The sequence below is a fragment of the Hyaena hyaena genome, unplaced genomic scaffold, assembly GCF_003009895.1.
Source record: "Hyaena hyaena isolate Hyena2069 unplaced genomic scaffold, ASM300989v1 scaffold_613, whole genome shotgun sequence".
In the NCBI taxonomy this organism is placed as follows: Eukaryota; Metazoa; Chordata; class Mammalia; order Carnivora; family Hyaenidae; genus Hyaena; species Hyaena hyaena.
Genome location: NW_024081245.1, coordinates 1,079,574 through 1,105,754, shown reverse-complemented (window position 1 = coordinate 1,105,754; position 26,181 = coordinate 1,079,574). Strand labels below are relative to the sequence as shown.

The 26,181-nt window shown below is 43.9% G+C and overlaps 1 protein-coding gene across 2 annotated transcripts; it reads right to left on the bottom strand.

Annotated features, from left to right (window-relative positions):
- Positions 1 to 334: 334 nt before the first annotated feature.
- Positions 335 to 25,225, bottom strand: HDDC2 (HD domain containing 2). 2 transcript variants are annotated; one of them, XM_039257354.1, is made up of 7 exons: positions 25,080 to 25,225; positions 23,009 to 23,130; positions 21,078 to 21,180; positions 15,722 to 15,790; positions 5,031 to 5,169; positions 4,149 to 4,204; positions 335 to 700 (listed from the first exon to the last, which is right to left on the bottom strand). In XM_039257354.1, the coding sequence occupies exons 1-7, from the start codon at positions 25,161 to 25,163 to the stop codon at positions 677 to 679; spliced, it is 597 nt and encodes a 198-aa protein (XP_039113285.1). In that variant the 5' UTR covers positions 25,164 to 25,225; the 3' UTR covers positions 335 to 676. The 2 variants fall into 2 exon arrangements, with proteins under 2 accessions (XP_039113285.1, XP_039113284.1); XM_039257353.1 differs by lacking the exon at positions 4,149 to 4,204.
- Between the last annotated feature and the right edge of the window lie 956 nt (positions 25,226 to 26,181).

The following is a 26,181-nucleotide window of genomic DNA, read 5'->3' as shown; positions in this document are numbered from 1 at the left end:
ATGCCTGAATTTATATCCCCAAATGACAGAAAGGATTAGGGGCAGAGGCAGAGCCTGTTAGCCAGGTTACAAGTCTATGATCAGGGGCCTAAAGCAGGTCGCAGCGAAATGAACAATGTGGCTCCACAGGGTGACTGCCTGAACAAAGCAGCATTTCACAAGTCCATCAGGATACACTCCTTTTCTTGGATCCTTACCACCAAGTCAGCTGAAGACTCTGTTCTTAAAAGCAATCGTAGTGTAATTTTCCATCATTGCATGCATCTGGCCTAAAGGGCTTTAGGTTATTAATTTAGAATAAAGTGATTCAAAATGTCCAATAAATAGTCCAAAGTTTAAGGTTTTAAAAATTTATTTAGTTGGTTCATAAAAAAACTCCCCCCACTACCCACAGGCTTCATCCCTGGCACTTTTAGGACCACATCCTGTTCTGTAGCCTTCTTTTATTATCCAGATTGTATCATGTTTCTTAGTGGAGTCCAGGCAATGGAAAATAAACAGACCTGCATCTGGGGAATCAACAAAGCAACAGTAGCAAAACAACACCATGAAAGGGAAAAATACAATGTCTGTCACAGGAGGGCAGCAACAGACAGGACACATCAGGAGCGGGGCCCACTGGCGGCGGCAGCTATGTTAGCGTTTCTTTCTGCCTCAAGTTCGGAGACAAGTTGGACTATCTCGGGGTGACTGAATTTTCCTGCAGGGCAAGAAGACAGGGAAAGAGATATTGACAAGAGAATATATCAGTTCCTACAGCTTGCTTCTAGGCTTGTCAGGGGCTGGGTTCTGTGATGGACTCCAACGCAGAAGAAAACAATTCCAGGTCCTGGACAAAGGACCACGTGGAGTTTATGCTCCATCACCCGGGATGCCACCATGCACTAGGGATGAGAGTCGGGCAAAGAACTGCTCATTAGGCAGAACTACGGGAAGCTTCCCCAGGCAGAGAGCTGGACACAATCTCTACCCACTCTGATACAACTGAGGGGAACAAAGAACATACATATAAAAAGACGAGTAGGAAGACCAGAAGGTCTTGGCTGTCTCGGGGTGCAAATGTGTCTCTTGCACACTTCTGCACTAAAACCCACTGCGCTGTGCTGTCTTCCCTGCTCCGAGGCCCTCCCAGATTTCTGCCCTGGGCAGCAACCTGCCTACAAGCCTTCTCAGGTTGAAGGCGGCTGGCATGCGGGATTATTAAACCCAGCACTTCCTCCCTGTTATTTCTTGCCAGTGCCTTTTGTTGTTTACGGTTCATTCCAAATTCGATTCCATCTATTCTCTGTCCTCAACCTCTTCTCTGAATGTTCCCTTCACTTCCTTGCCCTGATGCCTGGCTTGTCCTGAGGGTACGGCTTTCCCTGCAGCCTTGTCACATCATGGATGTCTTTTCTCTCACATGGCTCTTGTCACTGAGCCTGGGTCTGCCCTGTACACTCCCGTTGCCTCCAGGCCACCCTCTGCCCCACTGTGTAAAGGTCATGCTGTCAAACTATTACTGCCATTGCACCAAAATGGCTCTTACTGAGGACACACCAATTAGCAACACGTTGCTGAATCTGATGACTACTCCTCCCCTCCTGAAACAGTCTCTTCCCTTGGATTCTGGGATCCCTGATTTTCTCCTCTGAAACCCATCTTTCCTCCACCTTCCCCATTTAAGTGGCAACTCCATTCTTCTATAATTGCTCAGACCAAAGTCCTTGGACTTCTCTCATAAACACCCCTACACAAATTCTGTTGACCTTTATATTCAGAATATATCCAGAATCTGACCATTCCTGGTGTTTTCTATCATTACCAACCTGGCTCAAACCACTATCATTTCTCACAGGCAACAGCCACCAGCTGGTCTCCCTGCTTCCAGCCCAAGTGACTTCCAAAACACAAGTCAGATCACACTCGCCCTGCAGCCCACCTCCACCAAGGGGTCCCCATCCTGCTCAGAGCACAAGCCAACTTCTTATGCTGGTCGGCAGGGCATCAGCCCACTTCTCTGGGCCTCACCTGCCACCCTCTCGTCTCATCCACGCCCACTAGCCAAAATGGCCTCCATACTGTTCCTCAAAACACAAAGTTTCAAAAAGAGAGAAAAAGAGAGTCCTAAGTATTGATTGAATTAGAGAAATAAAAATGTAAATGTTATCAAACTACAGCCTTTAAGTCCCCTTCAAAATCCTAATAAAGGGGGAGTGGCGCCTGGCTGACTCAGTTGGTAGAGCATGAGACTCTTTATCTTGGGGCCATTGAATTCGAGCCCCATGGTGGGGGTACAGTTTACTTTTAAAAAATCCTCATAAGGGTAGCCGTGTACATCTTCATCTCTCCCTAACTATACGTAATGTTTTTTTAAGCATTTTTGAGATAAGAAACCACTCATTACATCACTTATTACTTACAATTATTAATTTTTTAATAGATAGTGCCCCAGAATGGAGAGTAATGTGAATTTTAATCTAAACTCAGCTGTGGGCACGTCACCCTCTTTCTCAGCTCATTTCTTCCTCAATAAAATCTGGAGTTTAAGCTAAATAACCCTTCTAGCTCTCACAGTTTTTGATTCTACTAGTAGTCTTATGTTTTGTTTTCTATTTTTCATTGTGAGTGTATCAAAATAGAAGATGATAGTGTTAAAATGCAAAGCACCACATAAATATGACTTGTATTTTAGAGTTACATTACTGGGGACATATGCTATCTTGGAACCCAATCATTGCTTACAACAGGTTGGCAAACCTTTTCTGTAAAGAGTAAGACAGTAGATACTTTAGGCTTTGTGAACTATGTGGTTTCTCGCCAACTACTCAATTCTGCCGCTGTGCTATAAAACCAGTATAGACAATACATAGAGAATGAGTGTGGCTGTTTCAATAAAACTTTATACAAACCAGCACCAGTCCAACCTGGCCCATGAGCCACAGTTTGCTGATCACTAGTTTACAATGCTACTGTATTCACAGAAGTCAAACATTTCTGAGCAACATCTAGATCAAAGATAGATGACACAAACCTGGTCTTGGTCCTCACATAGCTTACTATGGGACAGGTTGAGCAATGGGGGGTTTTGGGAAGGAAGAGCCCCAGTAAAGAACATCATTAAGAGAAACACAAGTCACGCCATCACAACATTATGGCAAATGCAGAGTGAGCAAAAAGAAGGAAACACCTAATTCTGACAGGGAGGATTCAGAAAGGAGACCAGGGATATAAGTGACCCCAGACTGCAAAGCTTTCTAGGCCACTTGAAAGTGTCAAGATCTTACTTTTCAGAAAGAGGAAAGCCACAAAAGTTTTAAAAACAAAGATGTGATAATATCTATGTCTGCCAAGGAGGAAAACACTGAGACGTGCAGGATGAACTAGTGAGCCTGGCTGGCTGAGTGAGGAGGTTATGACACGGTCCGATACAGAAATAACAAGCACCTTGTCTGAGGCAGAGGTAGCAGGGTTGGAAAAGAGGGAAAGGAAATCGAATCAACCTCATGATGCGAATCATACTGTGCAGCACAGTCTGTGCGCGAGGAAGCCACACGGGGCCCTGAGAAGTCCCAGAAGGGCAATCTCTAGCAATGGTCTCTGGGGAGATGGAGGCTGAACTGGGCCTAAACAAGCTGGGGGAGAGGTGGAGTCTCACCCCAGGAAGCGCCATGAACACCAGCCAGCACTCCCACAGTGTACATAGCTTCCCGAGACACTGAACATAGTGAAGGCTTATTGCCAGGTATCATTCTAAGCACGTCACATGAACTAACCTACTACATCTTCAAGTAACCCTATAGAGTCGATTCTATAATTATCCTAATTTAAAGACTTGTTTAAGTAATTTCTATACCCAATGTGGGGCTCAACCTTGAGATCAAGAGCTGCACGCTCTACTGAGCCAGCCAGGCACTCCTATAATTACCCTTATTTTTAAAATACCCTTATTTGAAAAACATTTTTTTAATAAAACAGATTACTTTCATTTCAATGAAATATGAAAGACAAATGCATATCCTTCACAGTATCACCACTTGAAAAAATAATACAACAAATGTATCTCCCGAAGGTAAAATGAAGTTCAAGACCATGAGGTATCAGTGATTTTCCCCTTTCAAGAAGTCACCAGGATAGGACCCTCCCCAGCTATTAAAACTGCCCAAGACCTTGGTCAGGTTTGTCAGTTGCTCCTGATCATTTGGGTCCATAGCAAATGAAAGATCTGAGAGGGAAAGAGAATGAGCATGAGAGGAAATTACAATGAGGGAACTTTTGGCAACATTAACAAAGCTTACTACACCAAACTCATAATCTAAAAACACCCTACCAAGCCCTGAGGTCTTTGACTGTAGTGGCGCAGTGGTGGGGAGAAAGAGAAGAGATGGCAATGGTCATCCACGTTGACACACAGAAGTAGAAAGGCATGCTCAGAGTTGAGTAGCACATCCTTGCGGTTTGTCCAGGATTTCCTGCAAAGTCCTATTACCCTTATTTTTAAAAAGGCCCAAAGGGAGGGTGAATAATTTGCTGGAAGTTCCATGGACTGTATGTGGCAGAACCAGAACAGCTTAAGCTCCCAGGCTTCTGCTATGGACACTATAATGACACTGGTGACTTCAGCTGTCTGCGGTTTCCTATTTTTACATCTCTTTTCCTACCTTCATCTTATAGGACTTTACTTTTATAAAGCATTTCAGATTATAATGTACTTTCACATATATTCTCTCTTGAATTTCCAAACCCACCTATGACTCAAGTTGGGTCACTTCTGTGCTTTCCATTTTTCTGAGAGGACACAGAGAAGCCAGGAGGCTGCCTGCAGCACATAGGCAGGTGTGGACGTGAACCTGACTTGGTGCTCAGACCCTCCGCAGCAATGCTCATCTGCAACAGGCCGCCTCTGCCCATGAATCCCACTAGCTCCTTTTACGGGCCCCATATGAAAGTGTCAGAAGGTAACAACAGCAGTTTTCACTAATCTGATGTCAGTCACGACACGAGGGGGAAGCCACACTAAACTGGTGTCTACTGAAAAGAGCACCGAGTACCTGCCGTGGAATCATAGAAGTCCTGCAGCCTCCCCGGGGTGTTCTCAAGCTCTTCATACTCGGATGCCTGAAGAATCATCTCACACTGGTCCAGCTGCTTCACAAATCTGGCTTCTGCACTAGACTGGGTCTCGTACTCCTAAGTGAAGGGACAATTAAAGCAGCATGATGAGAGCTGCAGGACAGGGTCTCCCAGGAAAATTCGGATTCTGGTACTGACATCAGAGCCACATGTAAAAGCACGCTGTGTACTGGCCACCCTTTTCCACCAGGTACAAACCCTTCACGGAGACGCTTCGGCTGTAATTTCACGGCTGACCATCAGCATTCCCTTCAAGAAGGATCTGTGCGTCATGTCACGCATTGTACCAGAGGCCTTGGGAGTCCCCTTCGTTCATATTGACACTCCAAGTGTTTCTCTTCCCGTCTGGTACCTTTTCTTCATTTCAAGATCATTATTCTTTAATCCACCTGAGTGGTGGAGGTCTTTTTAACTTCAGGCTAATATTTCATATCATGCCTTTCAAATTATTTTCCTGCCCATTTAAAAAAAAAGGTCAGTTTCTTTTTCCTTTTTAAGTGAACTTCTGGCTTTCTCGTTTAATTTTCGCTGTCCCTTTCCAGTGGAAATCTCTGTCCTTGCTATCCATACAGGGAAGATTCAATTGAGTCCCCCGGGGTTATAACTCCTGAGGATACAGTCGGGGTCTGTGAGTTCTTCGTGCAAGGGTGTGTGTGTGGTACCGGTGACAAGGAGGTGGTGAAGGCAGTGGATGCGGAGCAGATTTTTTTTTTTTTAATCTCTCCTTTCCCTTGGGTCCCTCCCTCCTTAGTGCAAACCTGAACCAAAAAGCTACAGGAGGGCTGCTCCATACAGGATGACATACGCCACACAACCTCATGTCCCAATTAATACGATACAGAATCGTTCTTCTATTAAGATCAAAGTGTTCCCTACTGATTTCCCTGCAAAATTCTCATTTGTAATTCCACCCGAGATGTGTTTGGATAATGAACCTGTCATGCTTTCTTGGCAGGGTGATGTGAGGTGAATCACTTAAGATTTCTCAGTTTTTATTAGATGTCTTATTATAAAGGGCAGCTATTTGGATTTTGATAGAGCTGAAAATTGTAGAGGGAAAAACCATTTTAATATGAAACCAAATATATGTTGTTTTATTTCAAAAGCACTTAAAATAATTGTGTTTACTTAATGTTTATCCACATTTACAATTATATATTTATATTTAATAAACTCAAGTTCATTATTTAATGAAAAAGAACTGGAATATACTCTAAGTATAGCAGTCCAGGAATTTTTTCTATTGAAAGTGAGGGGGGAAAAAAAAGATTTCAAGACCACTAGGAAATACTGTATAACAAATTCTGCTGAAATTCCATTTCTTTTAAAAATATAAATTGTTGAGTTTTTTGGTCAAAAAACAATGGTACAACCATTTCTCAATTTCACTTTCCAACAAGGAGGCAAAAATAAGAACAGTGTGGGCAACTAAGCTCTAGAAGTAAGAGTATAAGGCATCTTTGGGAAGTGACTGCAAGTGCTTTCTCACAACAGGATGCAGAATGAATTGCAGGAGGAAGAGAAGAGAGAAGAATCTGAAGGAGGAGGAAGGGTCAACTTGTGGTTTGTGAGAAGTGGTTTCAGCTTACCCAGCAGCTACTGGACATCATGGAAAGGTTTCAGGCCAGAAGGGTCATGATCAAATTTGCATTTTAGAAAGATCATTCTACCTTTGGTGTGGAAAACGGCTAGATGGGAAGCAGAGAAATCAGGCTCTGAGACTCTGTAGCCCCAGCAGAGAAGCTCGGAGAATTTGGTCTGGCTTAATCTCTGGCAACGAAGACAGGCCAAGTGTGCAGATTTGAGAAACGCTAAGGATGAAGAAGGGAACCAAAATGTGAACGCGAGCGAAAGGCAGAGCTGAGGATGGCTTCCTAGTTTCTGGCATGGGCAACTCAAGAGGGAGCAAAAGAGAAGAAAACAGACCCAAAAGACTGACAGAACAAAGCAGCAGCAAAACCTAGGTTCTTTAGGATTTAAGAACAGCATTTACAACAAAACTAAGGGACACAGCATTGCCAGGATCACAAAATATGCATAAGTGGGGAGACAAATCGCCCCCAGCCATAGCGCTCGAGCAACAGGGCATCTGGTGGAGCTGAGAGCTGCAGAAGCTCAGGACAGTCAACAGGTGTACTCCAGCAGCACCTGACCCAAGCCCAGCCCCGGTGGACTCACCAGTCTGACCTCCTGGGGCTCCTCCTGGACACAGGCCCACATAAAAAGAAGCTGCGGGGGGTGGAATTAAAACTGAGTGAGGTAAAATGGGGCCACCTGGGTGGCTCAGTCAGTTAAGCATCTGACTCTTGATTTTGGCTCAGGGCATGATCTCATGGTTCGTGAGTTCGGGCTCTGTGGGGACAGTACAGAGGGTGCTTGGGATTCTCTCTCTGCCCCTCTCCCACTCATGCAGGGCGGGGGTCTCCCTTTCTCTCTCTCTCTCTTTCAAAATAAATAAACTTAAAAAGATAATACAATTGAGTTGGGTAAGGATAACAAGATGAAGAAAAGAAAAAGTCCAGATAAAAGTGGGGAAAGAGCAAAAGCCAGGGAATATCTGAACGTAAGCCATCGTACATTTTAACATCACATTAAAAAACAAACCAAAACAGAAGAGGAAGCTCTGTGAAGTTAAAAAAAAAAAAAAAAGTTGTCTGAACAAAGTTCCTTCCAAAAGTTCAGGAAAATGAAGTGCATATCAAAATGGGCAACATAAAACACAGAGATCAAATCCCCTACAAGGCTACCAGAAGATAAAGAGAACAAGGAGCAAAATGATGTCTCTACAGAAAATTCACATCAGAAAGACATTTTTCATTTTTTTAAAGGATCAAATCTATAAGAAACTACTTCAAAAAGAATTAAAAGATGCTCAGGAAATGGTAAGACATGAAAGAACCACGTTAAAAAAAAACTAGAGATAGAGATAAAAGAAAAAGTCATTTTCTCAGCGAAGGCTAAGCAAATAGGAACACTGGGATATTAAAACATGATAAATAATGCCTTAAAGAAACAGAAATTGAAAAGGAAGTTAGACTTAAAAGTCAAAAAGAAATGAAGATGATGTAAAGGGTCTGAGAGAAGGTGACAAATACAAAAGGCAGTCAAAGAAGAACCAACAGACAGATACGTAGGAGTCTTGAGGGGAAAAAAGAAAACCAAAGTAAAAGAAAATATATACTCAAAAAACTTTTCTTGAAATGAAAAACCCACACCAAATAGCTAAGGATATTAACCCAGAAGGACCAACACCAAAGCACATTCTAATGAAATACCATATATATTTTAAAAAATCGTTTGGACACCTATGCAAACAAAGCACCTGACATATAAAGAAAAGAAAATTATTATCCGACTGTGACAACAATGCTTTATGACCAAAGAGAAAGGGGGTAATGTATTTAAGGTATTCAAGGAAAGAAACTGGGAATCCAGGAGTTTTTATATCAAGTGAAACTGACCTTTCAGAGTAAAGAACACAGAGGAACTATTAAAAATGGGCAAGATTTAGAGAATATTGTTCCTATGAGTCCTTCTTGGAGAACTTACAAGAGAACAAGTTTTAGACAGATAAAATGACCAGGAGAAACTGACATAAGGCCTGGAGGTGAGCATCAGCAGGGACTCATAGAACATCTTTTTTTTTTTTTCTTTTTAAAGCAGGTTCCACGCTGCTCATGGAGCCCAACACGAGGCTCCAACTCACCACCCTGACATCAAGACCTGAGCTGTGATCAAGAGTCAGATGCTTAACCGACTGAGCCACCCAGGTGTCCCAGAACTAAGATTAAATAAGGGGTGAGAGACAGTATGTAATGGCTCAATGTTTTGACAGTCTGCCTAGAATACAACTATAAAAAAAAATACAGAGAAAATAGAGATGGCAGAGGCAAAACAATTTTTTAAACTGTTTTCAATAATCAGAATTGATGATGGTGGGACATACAATTGTTATTCTGAGACAGGTAAATGCGTAGAGAACGATAAAGCCTATTTAATCAGGGGTCCTTGTGTGGAAGAAAGACAGGATTATACAGAAGAAGTAAAGACATAACATAAAAGAAGTTAAGTGAAAACTGTACAGCACTATATTGAATTGAGAACATCACCATGAACTCAGGAGGCATACACACATACATAGCCTAGTCCCATCCATTAAAACACATGAACACTAACCAACTCAGTAGCAGGAAGCACCCAAGTGCACATATTGTGGTCTTGAAATAACATAGCCTAATTAAACAAAAGGAAACAAAACATCGCCTCTGACAAAGTCAGCTGAAGAAGGGGGAACACTTGAAGAAACTCAGAAAAAGCCAGAAAGGTACAAAGAACATCAGGAGAGAGCAATGTCACAGACCTTAGGGATGAGAGGCAACATCTTCCACGCAGCCAAGGTGTCAGGCAGTACAGGGGCAGAGCAGGGCTTGCAGACAGAGCCACACAGAGGCAGTGTGTGGCCGCGGCAAGAGTGGTACCTGGTGGGGCTGAATCACGCTGGCGGGCTGTTGGGTGCCAGAGGCAGGGAGTGGAGACCAGGCCCTACCTATTTGGTGGTAAAAGGAAGTAGGGAGATGTGGTATCCAGGGAAGTTTATTTCAAAATACGACGTGTAAACATTATTCACAAGGCTTACAAAAACCTGAGGAAGTTCCCATCTGGAAACTTCTATGTTCTCACTGAAGAAGGCAAGATTATTTGCTGTAAAGTTGGGGGAGAAGTGGCAAAGCAGATGGGCGAAGAGAGGGATGGAAAGCTCATGTGGGGTCAGAGACAGAGAGACTGTCTGGTGCCACCGAGGAGGTCCTGCAGCCCTGAGGCTCAGCAGAGCCTGGAGACCTAGATGGGTAGTGAGTGATTCCAGTCCCTAAGGCAGAGGACGGGACGGGAGCGTCCTTGCATCAGCACTCTGCGGCCTCTAGGGAGGACTGGAGAAGACAAATGACCAAAATGACTCAGACTGGGGTTCTGTGGAGCAACAGAAGAACAAGGAGTTAAGCAGGAAAGAGATACAACTCTAGGTCGGGAAAGGGAAGAGAAACGGATGAAAGGAGAGGGAGGCCGAAGTCTCCTCCCTCTTCCTTGGGGTGGGTTCAGCAGGGCTGAAGTGTTACATGAGGTCTCTCTCTTGCACGTTGCACTCCCTACCTTCTAGCGACTCCGCCCAGGACCCAGCATCCTCATGTTGCTCTGCAACAAACTCCCCAATAAAATACTGCACCTGAACTACAAAGTATCCTTTATAGGGAGACTGTTTAAATGGTACCCATTAGCCTGCTGTGTCTCCAACTGATTGGACTTCGGGCAACGTGGAGAGAAAATTCGGGGTGGGACACAACCCCAGGGCAGGCAGGCATGCCAGGCACTCTGCATGAGGGGCAGCTCCTGCTATGCCCTAGGGTTCACAGGGACACTTCTTTAAGGGGAAAGGCAGGTGGTGGGGTGCACTTCTTTCAGTGATGCTTTGAGAAAAATGAAAATGTCTGATCTTCACTTACTGAAATTTGGTTTCACACTTCTATAGCAGAGATAAATTATAATCAAGGATGCTCAATTGCATTAAATAGATGTGACCCTCTGGACTCATGGCTATTTATAGTGGTGAACAGCTATGATTAACATTTCAGAAATTAATCAACTGGCATTTTCTTTTTTAATTAAAAAAATTTTTTAATGTTTAATTTCTTTTTGAGAGATGGAGCGTGGGGGGTGGGGAGAGATTGAGGGGGTAGAGACAGAGGGAGACACAGAATCCAAACCAGGTTCCAGGCTCTGAGATGTCAGCACAGAGGCCAATGCGGGGCTCGAACCCATGAACCATGAGATCATGATCTGAGCTGGTCTGAGCTAGTCTGACACTTAACTGACTGAGCCACCCAGGTGCCCCTCAACTGGCATTTTCTATGTAACTGTACTATTCTAAGTTCCCTGGGTACAGAATGACCACACCTTCTTAAACCCAAATCAGAACATATGGAATGGAGACAGAAGATAGAGCTTACTATGTGTCAGGCAATATTCCAAGCACTTTACATAGAGTAATTAATTTGATCACCATACAACCCTATAAGATAGGCATACTATTATTGCTATTGCCATTTTATAAATGAGGATATTGAGGCACACAGAGATTCAACAAGTTGCCCAAGATCACACTGCTAGTAAACAGGGCACCTGAACCCTGAAATTGGATATCGAAGTCCATGTACTAACACTGGACATGAATTATAAAAATGCTTAAGTTAATATGAGATCCTATATCTGGGTTGAATACTGTTCCCCAGAAATTCATGTCTACCTGGAACTTGCAAATGTGACCTTATATGGAAATAAGGTCTTTGCAGATGTAATCAAATTAAGATGAAGTCACACTGGATTGGGATGGACCTAGCCCAATGGCTGGTATCCTTATAAGAAGAAAATTTGGGCACAGATAACAGATGCAGGGAGAACACCACCTGACTATGGAGGCTTACACTGGAGTGATGTGTCCATAAGACAAGGGATGCCAAAACTCGAAGCAGCGTCCATCAGAAGCCAGGCAGAGGCAAGAAAGGATCCTCCCCGGGAGCCTTCAGAGCAGGGCCCTGCCAATACCTTGATTTTGGACTTCCAGCCTCCAGAACCATGAGACAATACATTTCTGTTGTTTAAAGTCATCCAAATTTTTGGCCATTTGTTACAGCAGCCCTAGGGTAGTAAGAGAGTCTCTTACTACCAGTAAGTAACTGACATAGTGTCTTAAATACAACAGAACTACAAATGCTTGTTCAAACAACCACTGTGCTGCATCATGACATAAAGACAATGCTGAACTAGGCTTTGTCACCCACTAGCTAAGAGACTCTGGGCAAGGTACTGCTCCTTAGCCCTGTCTTCTTATATGTAAAATAAAGGACTAGGACATGGATTTTCTTCCAGTTTTAAATTTATAAAATTCCTACAGGTAAAGAGTCATAGAGATAGGATACAGAAATAATTTTAAAATAAGAATATAGTAAAGTAGCCGCTACATAGTACCAAAGGTCTCAGAGAATGAGGAAAAAGACAGATACAAAGAAAGAGAGAGAGAGAGAGAGAGAGAGAAGGAATGAATTAGTTTTCTAGGGCTACTATAAAAAGAATCACAAACTGGGGTTTAGGTAACAGAAGTTTATGGTCTCATAACTCTGGAGCTAGAAGCTGGAAATCAAGCCGTCAGCAGGACTGGTTCCTTCAGAGGGCCATGAGGGAGGATTCACTCCAGGCCCTTCTCCTCGGCTTAGAGATGGCCTCTCTCATGTTCACATCACGCTTCCCCAATATGCATCTTTGTGTCCAAGTTCCCCTTTGTGTAAGGATACCAGTCAGACTGCACCAAGACCCACCCAAATAACCCCACTTTAACTTGATTACCTCTGTAAAAATCCCATCTCCAAAAACACTTTTTAAATCCTATCTCAAGAAAAAAAAATTCTCCATAGCCATCACTTCCTCTTTGAAGAACACCTGAAATGATATATTTCGACATGAACAATAAAAATTTGAAATACAATTATAAAAAAAGACCTCCTTCACAGTATCATTAAAAGGCCCTATCAATTCATCCAACAAATATTCAAATATTCCTTGGCCACCATGTGTTTTATATTTTACTAGGCAATGAGAATAAACTATTGAATGGAGAAGAAAAGAAATCCTATCTCAAAATAAGGTCTTATTCAGAGGTACGTCTGAATTTTAGAGGGACACAATTCAATACACATCAGAAAGAGAAGAGGGAAGAGGAATATCTTCTTCTGACGTATCGCCTAGAGCTAGACCTTTTTTGTCAGAAGATCCTGTGGGCTGTGAAGAAACATGTGTTGTGTACAGAAGTTGTATTCTAGTTCCTGAAATACAGGCTTTAATAGGCATGGTATGGGAAGAAATAGTCGAAGAAATTAGGAACAATTCTAATGTCTAAAACTCTCTTTACAGAATAATACTAGATACTAGGAAAGTACATTTTCCTGCTTGGTTTTCATGATATTTAAATCAAGTTAAATACACATGTGCCCCCCACCATCAGCACACACATACACACTCGCCCTCTTGCACGAAGAATAAACACTGAGGTTTAAATATATGTGCCCAGTCTGTACCGCAGGGGCCCCTCTTGACCTGAAGCAGCTACTTCATTCACAGGAGTGTATTAATTGGTTAAGGAAAGTTTAAGAGCCATGAATAATATTCTCTATAAATAAATTTCCAATTCTGTCTGAAAAATGTGTTGCTTATTTATATGGTCCTCATTTCCCCAACTCTGGCCCTTAATGGAAAAATGAGCCCAGCCCTTTCATAGCATGCAAAGATGGGGTTCATGTCGGAAAGTAAGAAAGTGCACAATGTTCTTCCTTCACATCCGTCATCAACCTCCCACAGTATCACCAACAAAGTAACTGAATCCCATGCTGTCTTCTTTTAAGCTGTCGGCCGTGCTAGCCAGAGAGAAGGACTGTCACATTCCAAGGTGGCCACTGTGTGTCTGTCCTGGGACCTTCTTTAACGAGCTTGACTAATTCAACCATTGACTTTTATGAGATCATAAAACTGTCACCTATTTGGGGGTTATCTAGTCCTTCAATGTTTTGTATTTTATATTTTTCCAAACCCAAAGTCTTCCTGTGATGTTTTCATTTGGATCCTACTTAATTAAATAAAAGGAAATTTTCCAGTAAATGTAATTTTTGTAATTAAAGTAAATTTTGCAGTAAACTGTTTTTAGCCAGTCACTGATGGCTAACTAAGAAAATAATTTAACAGATATTGCCACTGTGTTTACAGTAATTAGGAGGCACAAGGGTACCAATTCTTATAAAAAGTTTTTAAATTATAGGAGTCTTTCCTTTGTAGAGACAGACAATACATGGGATGAGTTTCATCAGCTCAAGGGCCTTTTTTTTTTCTTCTTTCCCTTCTCGATGTATGAAATGCAACCCAACTCTATTCCATCATTCCTCAATTCACAGTGTTCCAGAAGTTCACTTAAAAGTACCTACTCTGGCACAAGGGACCCTTTCCTGAAGAAACCCTGTTACATCCAGTAACGGATACCACCTGAGCCAGGCTCCAGCTACATACCACGCATATTTTGCCAGATTTAATTTTCACAATTACTTGGCAAGGTAGGCATTAATGGCCACAATCTTTCACCTTAAATCGTGAGGACAAAACTTTCAGTTTTCAGCACATTTTTAACTTAGAAAACACTATGGTATGTATGGGACTTATTATAGAAAACCTGTAGTGGGGTCTAGGGCAGACTCAGCTGCTAAACAGATGGATATTTCTACATCAAAGCGTAATTAATTTTCACTCAAGGGGAATGAGTGGGGACTCTAAACAGCCTTCTGTTGATTCAGGTAAATTTTGCTGTATGAGGTCAAGTTAGGTCAGGTTTTTTAAAAACAGGCTCTCTGAACTTTGTAGATTTCCTAACGGAGGGTAAGGGCACGTGGAGCTGTATTATTCTCATGTTCGAGGAGAAACAAGCCAACTAAAACCAAGTAACTGACCCAAGGGAGGTGGGATTCAAATCCAGGTCCTGGCGGCCAGCCCTGCTCTCTGCATCAGAGTGTACTGCCTCACAAGGGAAGGATGCTCATTTCAGCCCATAATCCAGCCAGACCACAGAAATGACATCATACTACAGGATCAGACCACTGAGGAAAATGGCATTTCCAAGATAACACATCTACTCAGGGTTAAGCCCGGTCACTTCCCAATAGGACCCCCAGTCTTCCCAAGTCAAAGGAAGACCTGACCCAGCACGCTAGGCAGTGGGAAGCGAAGTCTGCCAGCTCTGAGGCTCCAGGGAGAGCAAGGTAGGGTGGGGGCCTGTGGTTGTAAAAGGTGGAAGATCGGCCTCTGAAGGTGGCAGGGGGAGGAGGGCTTGGGAGGAGGGCGTCTAGGGGCTCAAGCAAGGAAGGGCCAGTGTGGACTGAGGGAAGTGAGAAACTGCAATAGGCAACGGTTTGTTTGCTGCTGTTTTCACAAATGAAAACCAGCACTAGGAGGGGGAGCAATGGGAGCACAAAGGCTTTCTTTGCGCTCTCCGCTCTTCCTGCCCTTTCCCTCCAGACGTCCTGCCTCCCACCTGGAAGGGGGCGAGCACCAGCAGGGCCCCTGTTCTGTACCGGGCATCAGGGCAACACTTCACTTTGACCTCACTCAGCCCCAAACAACCCTTCATGGCTTCACAGGTGGCAACAGACTCAGGGAGGGGAATACGCCCAAGGACAGGGGCAGGAGGTGGTGAAGGCCCACATTCTTTTTAAGGACCAGAAATGGGTGGGCATGTGCAGGCTGGCAGGGTGGGGAGTGAGAACAATGCAAGAGGAAATCCAGGGGCTGAGTCAAGATCTGCACCAGGCATTATGGTCTCCCCAAGGGAAAGGGGGAGATTGGAGGGAAGAAAAATTTCTATTAGCCATGAGAAATCCTTGCGGCAGCCAGGAGGTGAGAAATAGACCCAAACAAGACAATAGTAAGTTAGAGACAGCTCATTAAGATAATCCAAGACAACTAAAACATCGATGATCCATATAAACTCAATCACAGTAAAAAGCAACTCATCACATATACTTACTTCCCAAAGTTCATAAAGTTCCTTTCTGAGATCTTCTGAAAGGAGCTGTGTTAGCTGCTTCATAGCTTCCTGAAATACCAAACCATTATTTTACTCATGATCACATTTATCTAATTAACAACTCAACTACAAAAGCCAAATAGTAGGCTCAAACTCTTACAAACAGCTCCTCAAAGGATGTCCAAATGTTGGATGATATTTATAGATTACAAGAGGGCAGTTGTATACTTTAAAGAAATGTGTATTTATTCACATGGGGTTCAGTGAGCACTTATTTTGTGGCCTGAAGCAGACCAGACACCAAAAAAAAAAAAAAAAAGAAAGAAAAAGAAAGAAAGAAAAGACAACAAGGAGGGTGTGAGATGATAACAGAGATATCAGAAGTGAGGCCAAGGTTTTACCTCTTGTGGACGAATCACAAGATGCCCACATAAATTTCAATCATAAGCATACTGGAGTTCAAAGGAAACTTGAGAACAAGAACAGGAAAGTAACAGTGAATAATAAAGCTCAAAGAAATTGTGTATTATTATATTCATTTCCCACTGTTAATATTTTTGTTGCATAACATAAAGCACTATACAAACGGGCACTTATTGTCATTAACATAAAGGAAACTACATGATAGTATTTTGTAGGGTCACAGATGCACAGGTCATAGCGACACCATCCATGTAGTATCTGAGCCATCTGACAGCATCACTGATCACTTCTTGCCCTCCCTTCATACACATGTCCAGGGCTGGGACTCCAGCTCCTCCAGAGGCTGCCCAAATGCCCAGCAGGCCTGACCTCACCCCTCACAAACATAGCATCCAATAGGTGGGCAGTGACCCAGCTAGGCCAGAATCACTGTGGCCACAGTGACCAGTCCAAGAGAAGGTCATGGACCCCAAACCGGCCACTTGAGGGACATCTGCACGACCTGCCCAGCAGAGGCTAGGAGGGAGAAGCACGGGTACCAGCCAGGGAGAGCCCAAACCAGATGAGAGAATGAGACAGCAGAGGGTGTTCTGTACCTCTTCCTATTCTCTGAGGTCCCAGGAGCCACCCTTGCTCCTTCCTCCTCCATTTCTGTGTTGCTCCAGTGTCTCTCTAAGATATCGTATCTTGGGGTGCCTGGGTGAGGTCAGCTCAGTGAGATGACCAGCCAACTCTTGATATGGGCTCGGGTCATGATCCCAAGGTCATGGGATCGAGCCCTGCGTTGGGCTCCATGCTGAGCATGACGCCCACTTTTAAGATTCTCTCTCTCTGCCCCCTCCTCCACTCATGCTCTCTCAAAAATTAAAAAATTAAAAAAATATATCACATGTTAGGGGCATGAGGTCTGCAACTTACTCTCAAATGGCTTCAGATCCCTTCACCATCCTCATCCTACACCTCTTAATCCGCTTCAGTTCTTCTACCCGGAGGTGAGGCTCCTTGGCAAAGTGGTTATAGAACAGTGGCAAAGGCCCCATATAAAATCAAATAGTGAGGTGGGGAAAAGCAATAAAAATAAAAATGTACATTTATCACCGGGAGGAAGAAAACTGTTACAGAACACAACGACTGGCAGAGTGAACAGCGTTTGTGTCAACAGCATGATCTCTAAGTAACACCACCATCTTGAACGGCTTGTAGCACCATACAGGACAGGCCTCAGCGGTATCAAATTTACGGTACCGTGTGTCTGCATTCTCGCTTGTTTCTTTTTCATAAACTGCAGCAAAATGCTTGAAAAACCTTTGCATTTTCAAAAATTAAAGGCATCTGTATAAATAGACTGCCTTTGTCTACACTATTCCAAAACCACACATTTGTCCGTTGCCTTTGTTTGAAAAGAATGAAGTAAATAATATGTATTTACAGGTATATAAACATCTAAACTTTTGGATTATTTTATTCCCTTTATGGTAACGCACCCAGCACTGAACATAGTGCCTGAGGTGTGGTCTAAGAGAGAATGGGGCTGGCGCCTCCATCATGCTAGAGACTGTATTTCTACAAAGGCAGCCTGAGACCAAATCAGCTTTTTGATGATCACATCTAATAAACTTCCAGTTGATTAAAATTACTCTGTCCTTTAAAAAACAAAACAGATAATAATATGCTGTTGCTCTCTTCTTGAAATCGAGAGGTTTTCTGGATCTAAAATTCATTGATATCCTCTGTTATTATATAATCAGGCTGTATTTTGAGACCTTTTGGGTAATCAATATTCCTTGTTCACAACGTATGTCAAAGAATAGTGCCTACCTTTTCAGTTTGTTTATTTTTTAAATGTTTTATTTATTTCTGAGAGAGAGAGACAGCGTGAGCAGGGGAGGGTCAGAGAGAGAGAGATACAGAATCCGAAGCAGGCTCCAGGCTCTGAGCTAGCTGTCAGCACAGAGCCTGATGCTGGGCTCGAACCCACAAACCGCGAGATCATGACCTGACCCAAAGTCGGACGCTTAACTGACTGAGCCACCCAGGCGCCTCTAGAGTGATATTTGTTCTAATTTGACACACTTCTTCCTGTGAGTAAAGCATGTCAAAAGAATTTGCCTGAAGTCCTGAGCTGAATAAGTTTCTAGCAAATGTCTAGGTCAGTTTTGTGACCAGTATCTAGAAAGCATTATGCATCTTCACACATCACTGGTAAGGCTGAACAGTGTTAAGAGTTCACTGCAAACTACAGATTCAAACAGGGTTTGAAACCTGACTCACCCATTACTGTCAGTGGAACCCTGAGGTTAAAGGTTATTCATCTCTTTGCCCTTCAGGTTTCTCATCTATAGAATGGGGGTTAACAACGGCATCTACCTGAACGGGCTGATGTGAGGGTTAGGAAGGGAGTATGTGTAAAGCTTCCAGTATCTGGCACATAATAAGCACTCTATGAAACGTTCACTGTATTTTTCAGTTTCACTATTTTGCCATGTTCATTCCCATAATAAAGTTTGGTTCTTCCGCTTTTAACGTCTTGGTTCTTAAGCAACTTTTATCAACCTTAACCCTAGAAGATACATACATACCAAGATTCTGCCTTCTCACTTAATGTTTTTCTCTTGGCAAAAGAACATAACCTGCTACTGCTGTACTCCAGGCTCAATTTCCATCTCACTGCTTCCCAGTGATCCTTACCAGGCATCAGTCACCAACTGAGGTTATGATATAAAGTCTGTTTTATCTTGTTTAGGAAGGGGATCAGACAGCAAGTATTGCTTTTGGCCCTAAATTTTCTCCTCCATGCCTTCATTTTCCTTTTCATCTTAAAACCTACTCTCCCTCAAGGCAATCGGACTTCCAAGTTTATCAGATATGTTCCTCCCTCCTACTTCAGTGTAAGCCTTCCTGATCCAGTTAGCTAGCCTCTGGGCGGAGGCTGCTGCCTGATTCTCATTATGTGCATTCCACCTTGAGCCAAGAAACTCGCATTTAATTATCTTAATGCATGGTTCAGACATCCAAATCTTGTTCATAAACACCATCTGCATAAAGAATTGTTCACCTTCCAGATCTCTGTTCCCAAATCCTAACCAGCCGCAGGAAGAGGCAATGGAATATCAGCACTCTTCCAAACCTTTGGTTTCTTGTCCAAGAACTTGCGGTTGTTCAAGATGCTTTCCCTTTCCCTTCTGAATATGGCACTGAGTCTCCCAGGGAACACAGGAGAGGCAGCAGCCAGGAAGCACCACAAGGCCGGAAAATTCTCATCACTGCCAGGACAGGACACCCAGGAAGGCAGCAGCACTGGCTGTCCACGTCCCTCCTAGGCCCCTCCACGAGGTGTCACTGGCCGGGCCTCCCTCCCGTCAAGACAGTAGCAGGTTTTCTCTCATCTTCAGGGGCTGGAGAGCCTCCTATGGGCTCTTTTTTTTGCTCCTCTGTGGAGGAAGCTCAAATTCATCATGTATCTTCATGGGGACAGTTTGTCTTTTCTCCTTGCTCTGTGTCACTTTACAGTCTCTGATGACCCTCTGGTACTTCAATATACCATTTCTCCTCCACAATGTCCACATCCATCCTTGAATAAAACTACCGTACATCCTGAAATGAGCTGCATAATTGGGGAGCTTTTCCCCCATCCCCTTTCCTTTATGTCATTACTCAACATGCCCTGGTTCAGGGCTAATTTCTCTCTGCCACTCCATCTCTTGAACTAATTCGTTTCTTTTTTTAATTAATTCTGCCAATCAATCTAGGAATTCTTTATTCCCAACAGTCTCGACTCCTACAGAGAAACATTTCTCAGCTTCCTCCCTTTTTCACAAACTGTCATGGTGCTGAAGCTGTATTCTGGATCTGCACTTTGGCAGGAAGAAAACACCCTTACATGATTTCCCTTGTTCCCATAATGTCAGAACTCCTAAACTGGGATTCCTTGTGGATCTTCTTGTCTCTGGAGAGATAAAAATACTTTTTGCTACTGAACTCCAGTCTCCCTCACCTCTGAGAACAGCTATTCAAGCCCACCTACCCTGTTAAGCCATGGTGATCCACTTAGGAATTTATTACCAAACTCCTATAATAAAAGTAGTTTGCAATAATCCCTGAGTGGAGAACCAACTATGCAACATAAAAACAAAAACAAAATCAAAAACAAAATTCCTGGATCTTCCAAACTCTGCCTCAAATATGTGTCCCTCCTTGGCCTTGGACTCTGGATTTAGAGCCCATATTGACACAGATTTAGTATTTTATAGATGTTCATTACTTACTATTACAAATATTTTTCTTTACTTGTAACCAATAAATTAAAATACTAATGGAAAATTCACTGATTATTATAATATTGATTATATTTGTGATTCACAGAACTTTCCTCTAAAGAGCTTAACCAGCATGGAGAATCCCTTCAAGATCTAGCCATTGTTCTAATGAAAGCCATACCATCTCTGTCCACATACTAGTGAGAACAGAAACCAACTGCTTCCCGTCCCTGTGTTAAAACAAGTCTCGCAGCAACATACTTTCCCAATCTCATGTTAAACAAGGTTGAGAACATCCAAAATCCAACGTGCTGCTTACTCCACGAAACCCTTGCATCTGGAAGATAAGACCATAAACCACCCAACATAGAATAAGCACCCACAGCTTCCTCCTCAAGACTTTAAGACTTTGCATCTCAGTCCGGCCAATCCAAGGCTGTTTTGCCCTAAACCCTGTGCCATCTAACTAGCTGCCCATCTCATAAGATCCACCTAAGCATCCTCCAGCCCAGGCCCTAAAACTTGACAAATATCCTCTCCTGACTTCCCCTTCCGGAGACACCACTAAAACTCTGCCCAGGTGCTCTCCCTTACTGCAGCAGGTCTAATCAACTTAGTTTTGCTTCAGCAACAGGCTTGTCTGGTGGTCTCTTGTGGAGTTAACAGTCAACACTGACCTCTTCTCGCCTATGTTTTTCTTCTTTGGGGATGTTATCTGCTGGTGCTATGTCCCCAACGATGCATTCTGCCATATCGTGAACCAGGGCTAGACGGATACATCTGACCAGGCAAGAAATGGTGAATAATTATACAAAATTAGATTCACTACAGGTTCCTTCTCTATACTATTTTGAAGTTGCATATTTTTTTTTCTCCACCCTTCATGGCATTTTAATGCAGTATTTTCTAAAGTAATTATATTCTACCAGCCCACAAGAGTTCTGATTCAAAACTGCTAGTTAATATTTATTCAACACAATAATACATGAATGCAGGGCAAACCGTTAACACGAATTTTTTTTTAAATGGCTGGTTTTTCAAATTTCACTTTCAAAGGTTGGTAACTTCAGAATACCAAGCCATGAGGAGATGATCTGGTTATAGCATCTACTTACTGATACAAAATTCAGAAACAATCATCTCCCTAATATACTAGTTAGATATCAAAATAAGGCTCTTTATAGAGAAATGGGTGGAGTTGGACAGATCTAGGTTCAAATCCAGAAACCATTTATGGAGCTGTGTGACCTTTGCCAAGTTACTTAATTTCTTTTAATGTTCAGTTCTGTCAGCCTTCATTTTTTCATCTGTAAAAAAGGAATGATACATCATAAGGTTGGTATAAAAACTAAATTTGATAACTTATGTTCCTGGCACATGTTGATCATTAAGCAAGTGGATAAATGATAATGATTAGTGATGAGGATAATCACTGTCAAAATAATGAAGGCTTAATGATGTAAATGCCCCAGAGGGCCATCCGTTTCACGTGCCCACTATCTCCAAGGAGGCATAAGGCCTAATAGCCTCCCCAGGGGTGTCCCATCCACAGTCTCTCTCTGTCATCCAGTTCAAATCTCAGACTACACTTAGATTTATCTCTATTCAACACTATATTCATCTTGTACTTTTTGCCAAAATTCCCACTTAGACACGATCTACAGAATAATAGAGCTAATGAACCCCCTCTAATGAACCTTTGCTAGAATCAAGGTGATTTACTTATTGTTTCCAAAATATACCTTTACTTTCGTACCATCAGAGCTTTGGTTGTTAAGCCGATCTCTCTGCACACTGTGCCTTCCATTCCTCTACCTCACCAACTCTTCAGAGCTCACCTGACTCCACTCTCTCCGTTAAGATCACCCAAGAACACATGATCTCTTCTGTTAGAATAACTTGCTAGTTTTTTCTTAAACTCTGTATTTATTTTATTTTTAAAGTAATCCCTATACCCAATGTGGGGCTCAAACTCATGACCCCAAGATCAAGAGTCACAGGCTCTACTGACTGAGCCAGCTGCACCAACTTTGCTAATTTCTGAACATAACTTATTTTGTTATTTTTATAGAAGCCAGTTGGGACCAGTCTAATTCATGGGACACTTGTTTTACTGTCTTATATTGCTAGGAAACTCTGTCCTGTGTTCAAAAAGCATTTTAAAACATTTGCTGACTGACTGAAGGAGAGGCTATCTCTTTCTCAACTACATCCTGCACATTGCCTCCCTAAAAAGTCACCTCACCAACAGGTGCTAGAATTTATGAAAGGGGCTAGATTAAAGCACACGGTGAACTAATGCAATGATAGGATTTTAGACATACCACACTCACTCTCAAGGCCTAGAAATTCTAATATCACACTTTTGTTTTCTTGAGACCAAGGTAGGCTCTATCACTTGCCAGGGAAAACCCAGAATGCAGTTTACAACTGAAGCAATCAACACACATAATTCCCCTTCCTACATCCTGAATCTGGACGGTTTGTCCCAAATAATGTATCTTGACAGATACACTAACATGCAAGAATTAGACACAGGCCTCAAGTTAAGTGGTACATACCCACAGCCCAGAGATCCTGACAAGCAGCACCGTTCACATCAGCTTACCGGTCTTTGTTAAGATGCTCATCTTTGGTCACCAGAGACATTATTGCCATTCTGTACATGTGATCTGATACACTCTCTGGACTCTGAACATTTCTGTATACCCAGCCAGTCCTTGGGACTCTCTGAAGAAAATGAAGAAGAGAAAGAAGTTCACAAAAATAAATATTTAAACTATCTGTTATGCTCTTCAAGAGAAGTCCAAGGAATAGGGTATAGAAGCAGAGTTATGATTTCAGAAAGTATTAAAAGCTTCTCAATTAAACATTAAAAAAATTTTTTTTTTATTTATAAAGGGGTGCCTGAGTGGCTCAGTCAGTTAAGCGTCTGACTTCGGCTCAGGTCATGATCTCACGATTTGTGGATTTGAGCCCCGTGTCGGGCTCTGTGCCGACAGCCAGCTCAGAGCCTGGAGCCTGTTTCAGATTCTGTGTCTCCCTCTCTCTCTGACCCTCCCCTGCTCATGCTGTCTCTCTCTCTCTCAGAAATAACTAAAACATTTAAAAAAATTTAAAAAAATTCTCAGCTAACTTACTGGTCAACATCTGGAATCAAATAAACCAGGGAGGTCAGAGAAGGAGAAAGAGAGAGAGGGAGAACTAATTCACAGGCATATCATGCAAAATTCCAATAGTCAAATTACTCTGTGTTACTAATGTGTAAATTATGGAACTTCTACAAGTACCTTAGACAGAAAAATAAAGCTGTAAATTATTGTGTTTTTCCTAACTACAAGAGTTGGGACTTTCTGCCTTCAAACACTACCATTCAACACAGGTAGAAAACCTTGTGGTGAAAGCTTTGAACTTGAACAAGTGACAGACTTCCAAATTCTGGAGCAGAAAGGAGAAAGGCATTTCCAATTGCTCCTGCTACCACCCGGCCATAATTCTTCCTTTTGTTCAGATCAGGATGTGATCTTGTGAGACTGTATTTTCTCCCCAAAGGGTACATTTCTTTTTTTTCTTCAAAAAAAATTTTTATGTCTTTATTTTGAGAGACAGAGACAGAGAGCGAGCGGGGGAGGGTCAGAGAAAGAGGGAGACCCAGAATCTTAAGCAGGCTCCAAGATCTGCACTGTCAGCACAGAGACCGATGCAGGGCTGGAAACCACGGACTGCAAGACCATGACCTGAGCCGAAGTCGGAGGCTTAAACGACTGAGCCACCCAGGCGCCCCCCAAAGTGTACATTCCTAAAGGCCTGTATAAACAGTAGCAATACTGGCAGGAAACAGATAATCTGCTTTTAACTTGTGGAAATTCTGCAAAAATTATGGATGGGGGAGAACAGAACGGAAGGGGAGGACGCGCAGGATACAATTCCAGTATGGACTACTGACAATATTGTTTAAAAAAAAAGTCGGGGCGCCTGGGTGGCTCAGTCGGTTAAGCGTCCGACTTCGGCTCACGTCATGATCTCACAGTTCGTGGGTTCGAGCCCCGCATCAGGCTCTGTGCTGACTGCCAGCTCAGAGTCTGGAGCCTGTTTCGGATTCTGTATCTGTCTCTCTGACCCTCCCCTGCTCACAATGTCTGTCTCTCTCAGAAATAAATAAAACATAAAATTTTTTTTTTTAAAGTCTTGTTATCTCTAGAAGGAGCTAAGAGACAAATTTAAGGCATCCCGCTGACTGATGCGCAGGTCAGCTCTTCCCACGGCCGTCAGAGGGCCACCCTTAACCGCGCAGCTGAGGGGTCGTGGGCCCCGCCTGCCCTCGGGGCGGACACCGACCGGCGCGGAGGGCCTCGCAGCCCTGCGCGCGGGCTGCTCGCCAGGAACCGCTCCAATGGCTGCCCGCGCCGGCCCCCCGCCGAGCTGCAGGCTCGCCTCCCCACGCCGGACGCTCGCGGTTCGGCCTCCGCCGGGCCCGGGTCGGCCTGGCAGCCCGGCCGCGCCCCCGCCGCCGGGGGGAGTTTCTCGGCCCAACCCTGCGAGGCGGGAGGGCGGAGGGAAGGTGAAGGCCCGGGCCCGCGGCGAGCAGGGGCTCCGGGGCCCCCGCGGCCACCCCGGCCTCTCCCGGCGCGCCGCCCTCCCGGCCCCAAACGGTCCTGCCCGGCCCGGCGCCCGTTCACCTTGAGCTGCCCCACCAGCCGCAGGAACTGCAGCAGGTTCTGGGCCCCGCGGCCCGGTACCGCCGCAGCGGAGGCCGAAGCCATGCGGCCACCGGTCCGGCAGGTCGGAGCAGGCCGGAGCAGGCCGCGAGGCCGCCTCCTGAAGCTCCTCCCCCTCCTCCGCCTCCTCCCTCCTCCCTCCCACTGCTCCCCCGCCCCCCACCCCCCGCCTCCTCTCCATCATCCCCTTTCTCCCCTGACTCCTTTCCCTCCCTCCCCCTCCTCCTCCCCCAGGTTTTCCCTTTTTGGAAAAGAAGTGTTCCACCTTCCGGCCCCTGATGGCTGCCCCTCAGGCACTGAACCATTCGTGGCATAGTGTTTGGGGCACTACTTGTTTGATCATCTACTCAGCTGAACTCTCAAACTTTTTTTTAAAAATTTTTTAATGTTTTATTTATTTCTAGGAGAGAGAGAGAGAGAGAGGCAGCGTGAGCAGGGGAGGGTCAGAGAGAGAGGGAGTCACAGACTCTGAAACAGGCTCCAGGCTCCGAGCTGGCAGTCAGCATAGAGCCCGACGCGGGGCTCGAACCCACGAACCGCGAGATCATGACCTAAGCGAAAGTCGGATGCTCAACCGACTGAGCCACCCAGGCGCCCCGGTGCTGTGTATTTTTTATTGTGATGAAAAACACATAACATCAAAGTTACCCTTTAAATCACTTTATATATATATTTGTTGCCAAGGTGGCTAACATACAGTGTATACAATGTGCTCTTGGTCTTGGGGGTAGATTCCCGTGTCTCATNCTGAAACAGGCTCCAGGCTCCGAGCTGGCAGTCAGCATAGAGCCCGACGCGGGGCTCGAACCCACGAACCGCGAGATCATGACCTAAGCGAAAGTCAGACCGACTAAGCCACCCAGGCGCCCCCGAACTCTCAAACTCTTAAAGGGATTGCATTGGGTGCAGGGGAGAGGTGGAGGGTAGTGTGCCTTTGGAGTAGGAGGGCTAGGCATTATCGCAGGAAAATCTTGCCAAAATTAGCAACTCAGGGTCTGACGGGGAAGGAAAAAAGTCTACCGAAAGGTGGGCAGTCTCTGAACATTTTAACAGACGCACAGGA

What these genes read in the sequence shown, in the direction of transcription:
- HDDC2 (XM_039257353.1), bottom strand. Translation starts at nt 25,163, where the DNA reads ATGGCTTCGGCCTCCGCTGCGGCGGTACCGGGCCGCGGGGCCCAGAAC. An exon ending in GGCTGGTGGGGCAGCTCAAG is followed by an intron (nt 23,131 to 25,079) that starts GTGAACGGGCGC and finishes CATTTTCTTCAG; the next exon opens with AGAGTCCCAAGGACTGGCTG. An exon ending in GAGCATCTTAACAAAGACCG is followed by an intron (nt 21,181 to 23,008) that starts GTAAGCTGATGT and finishes TTGCCTGGTCAG; the next exon opens with ATGTATCCGTCTAGCCCTGG.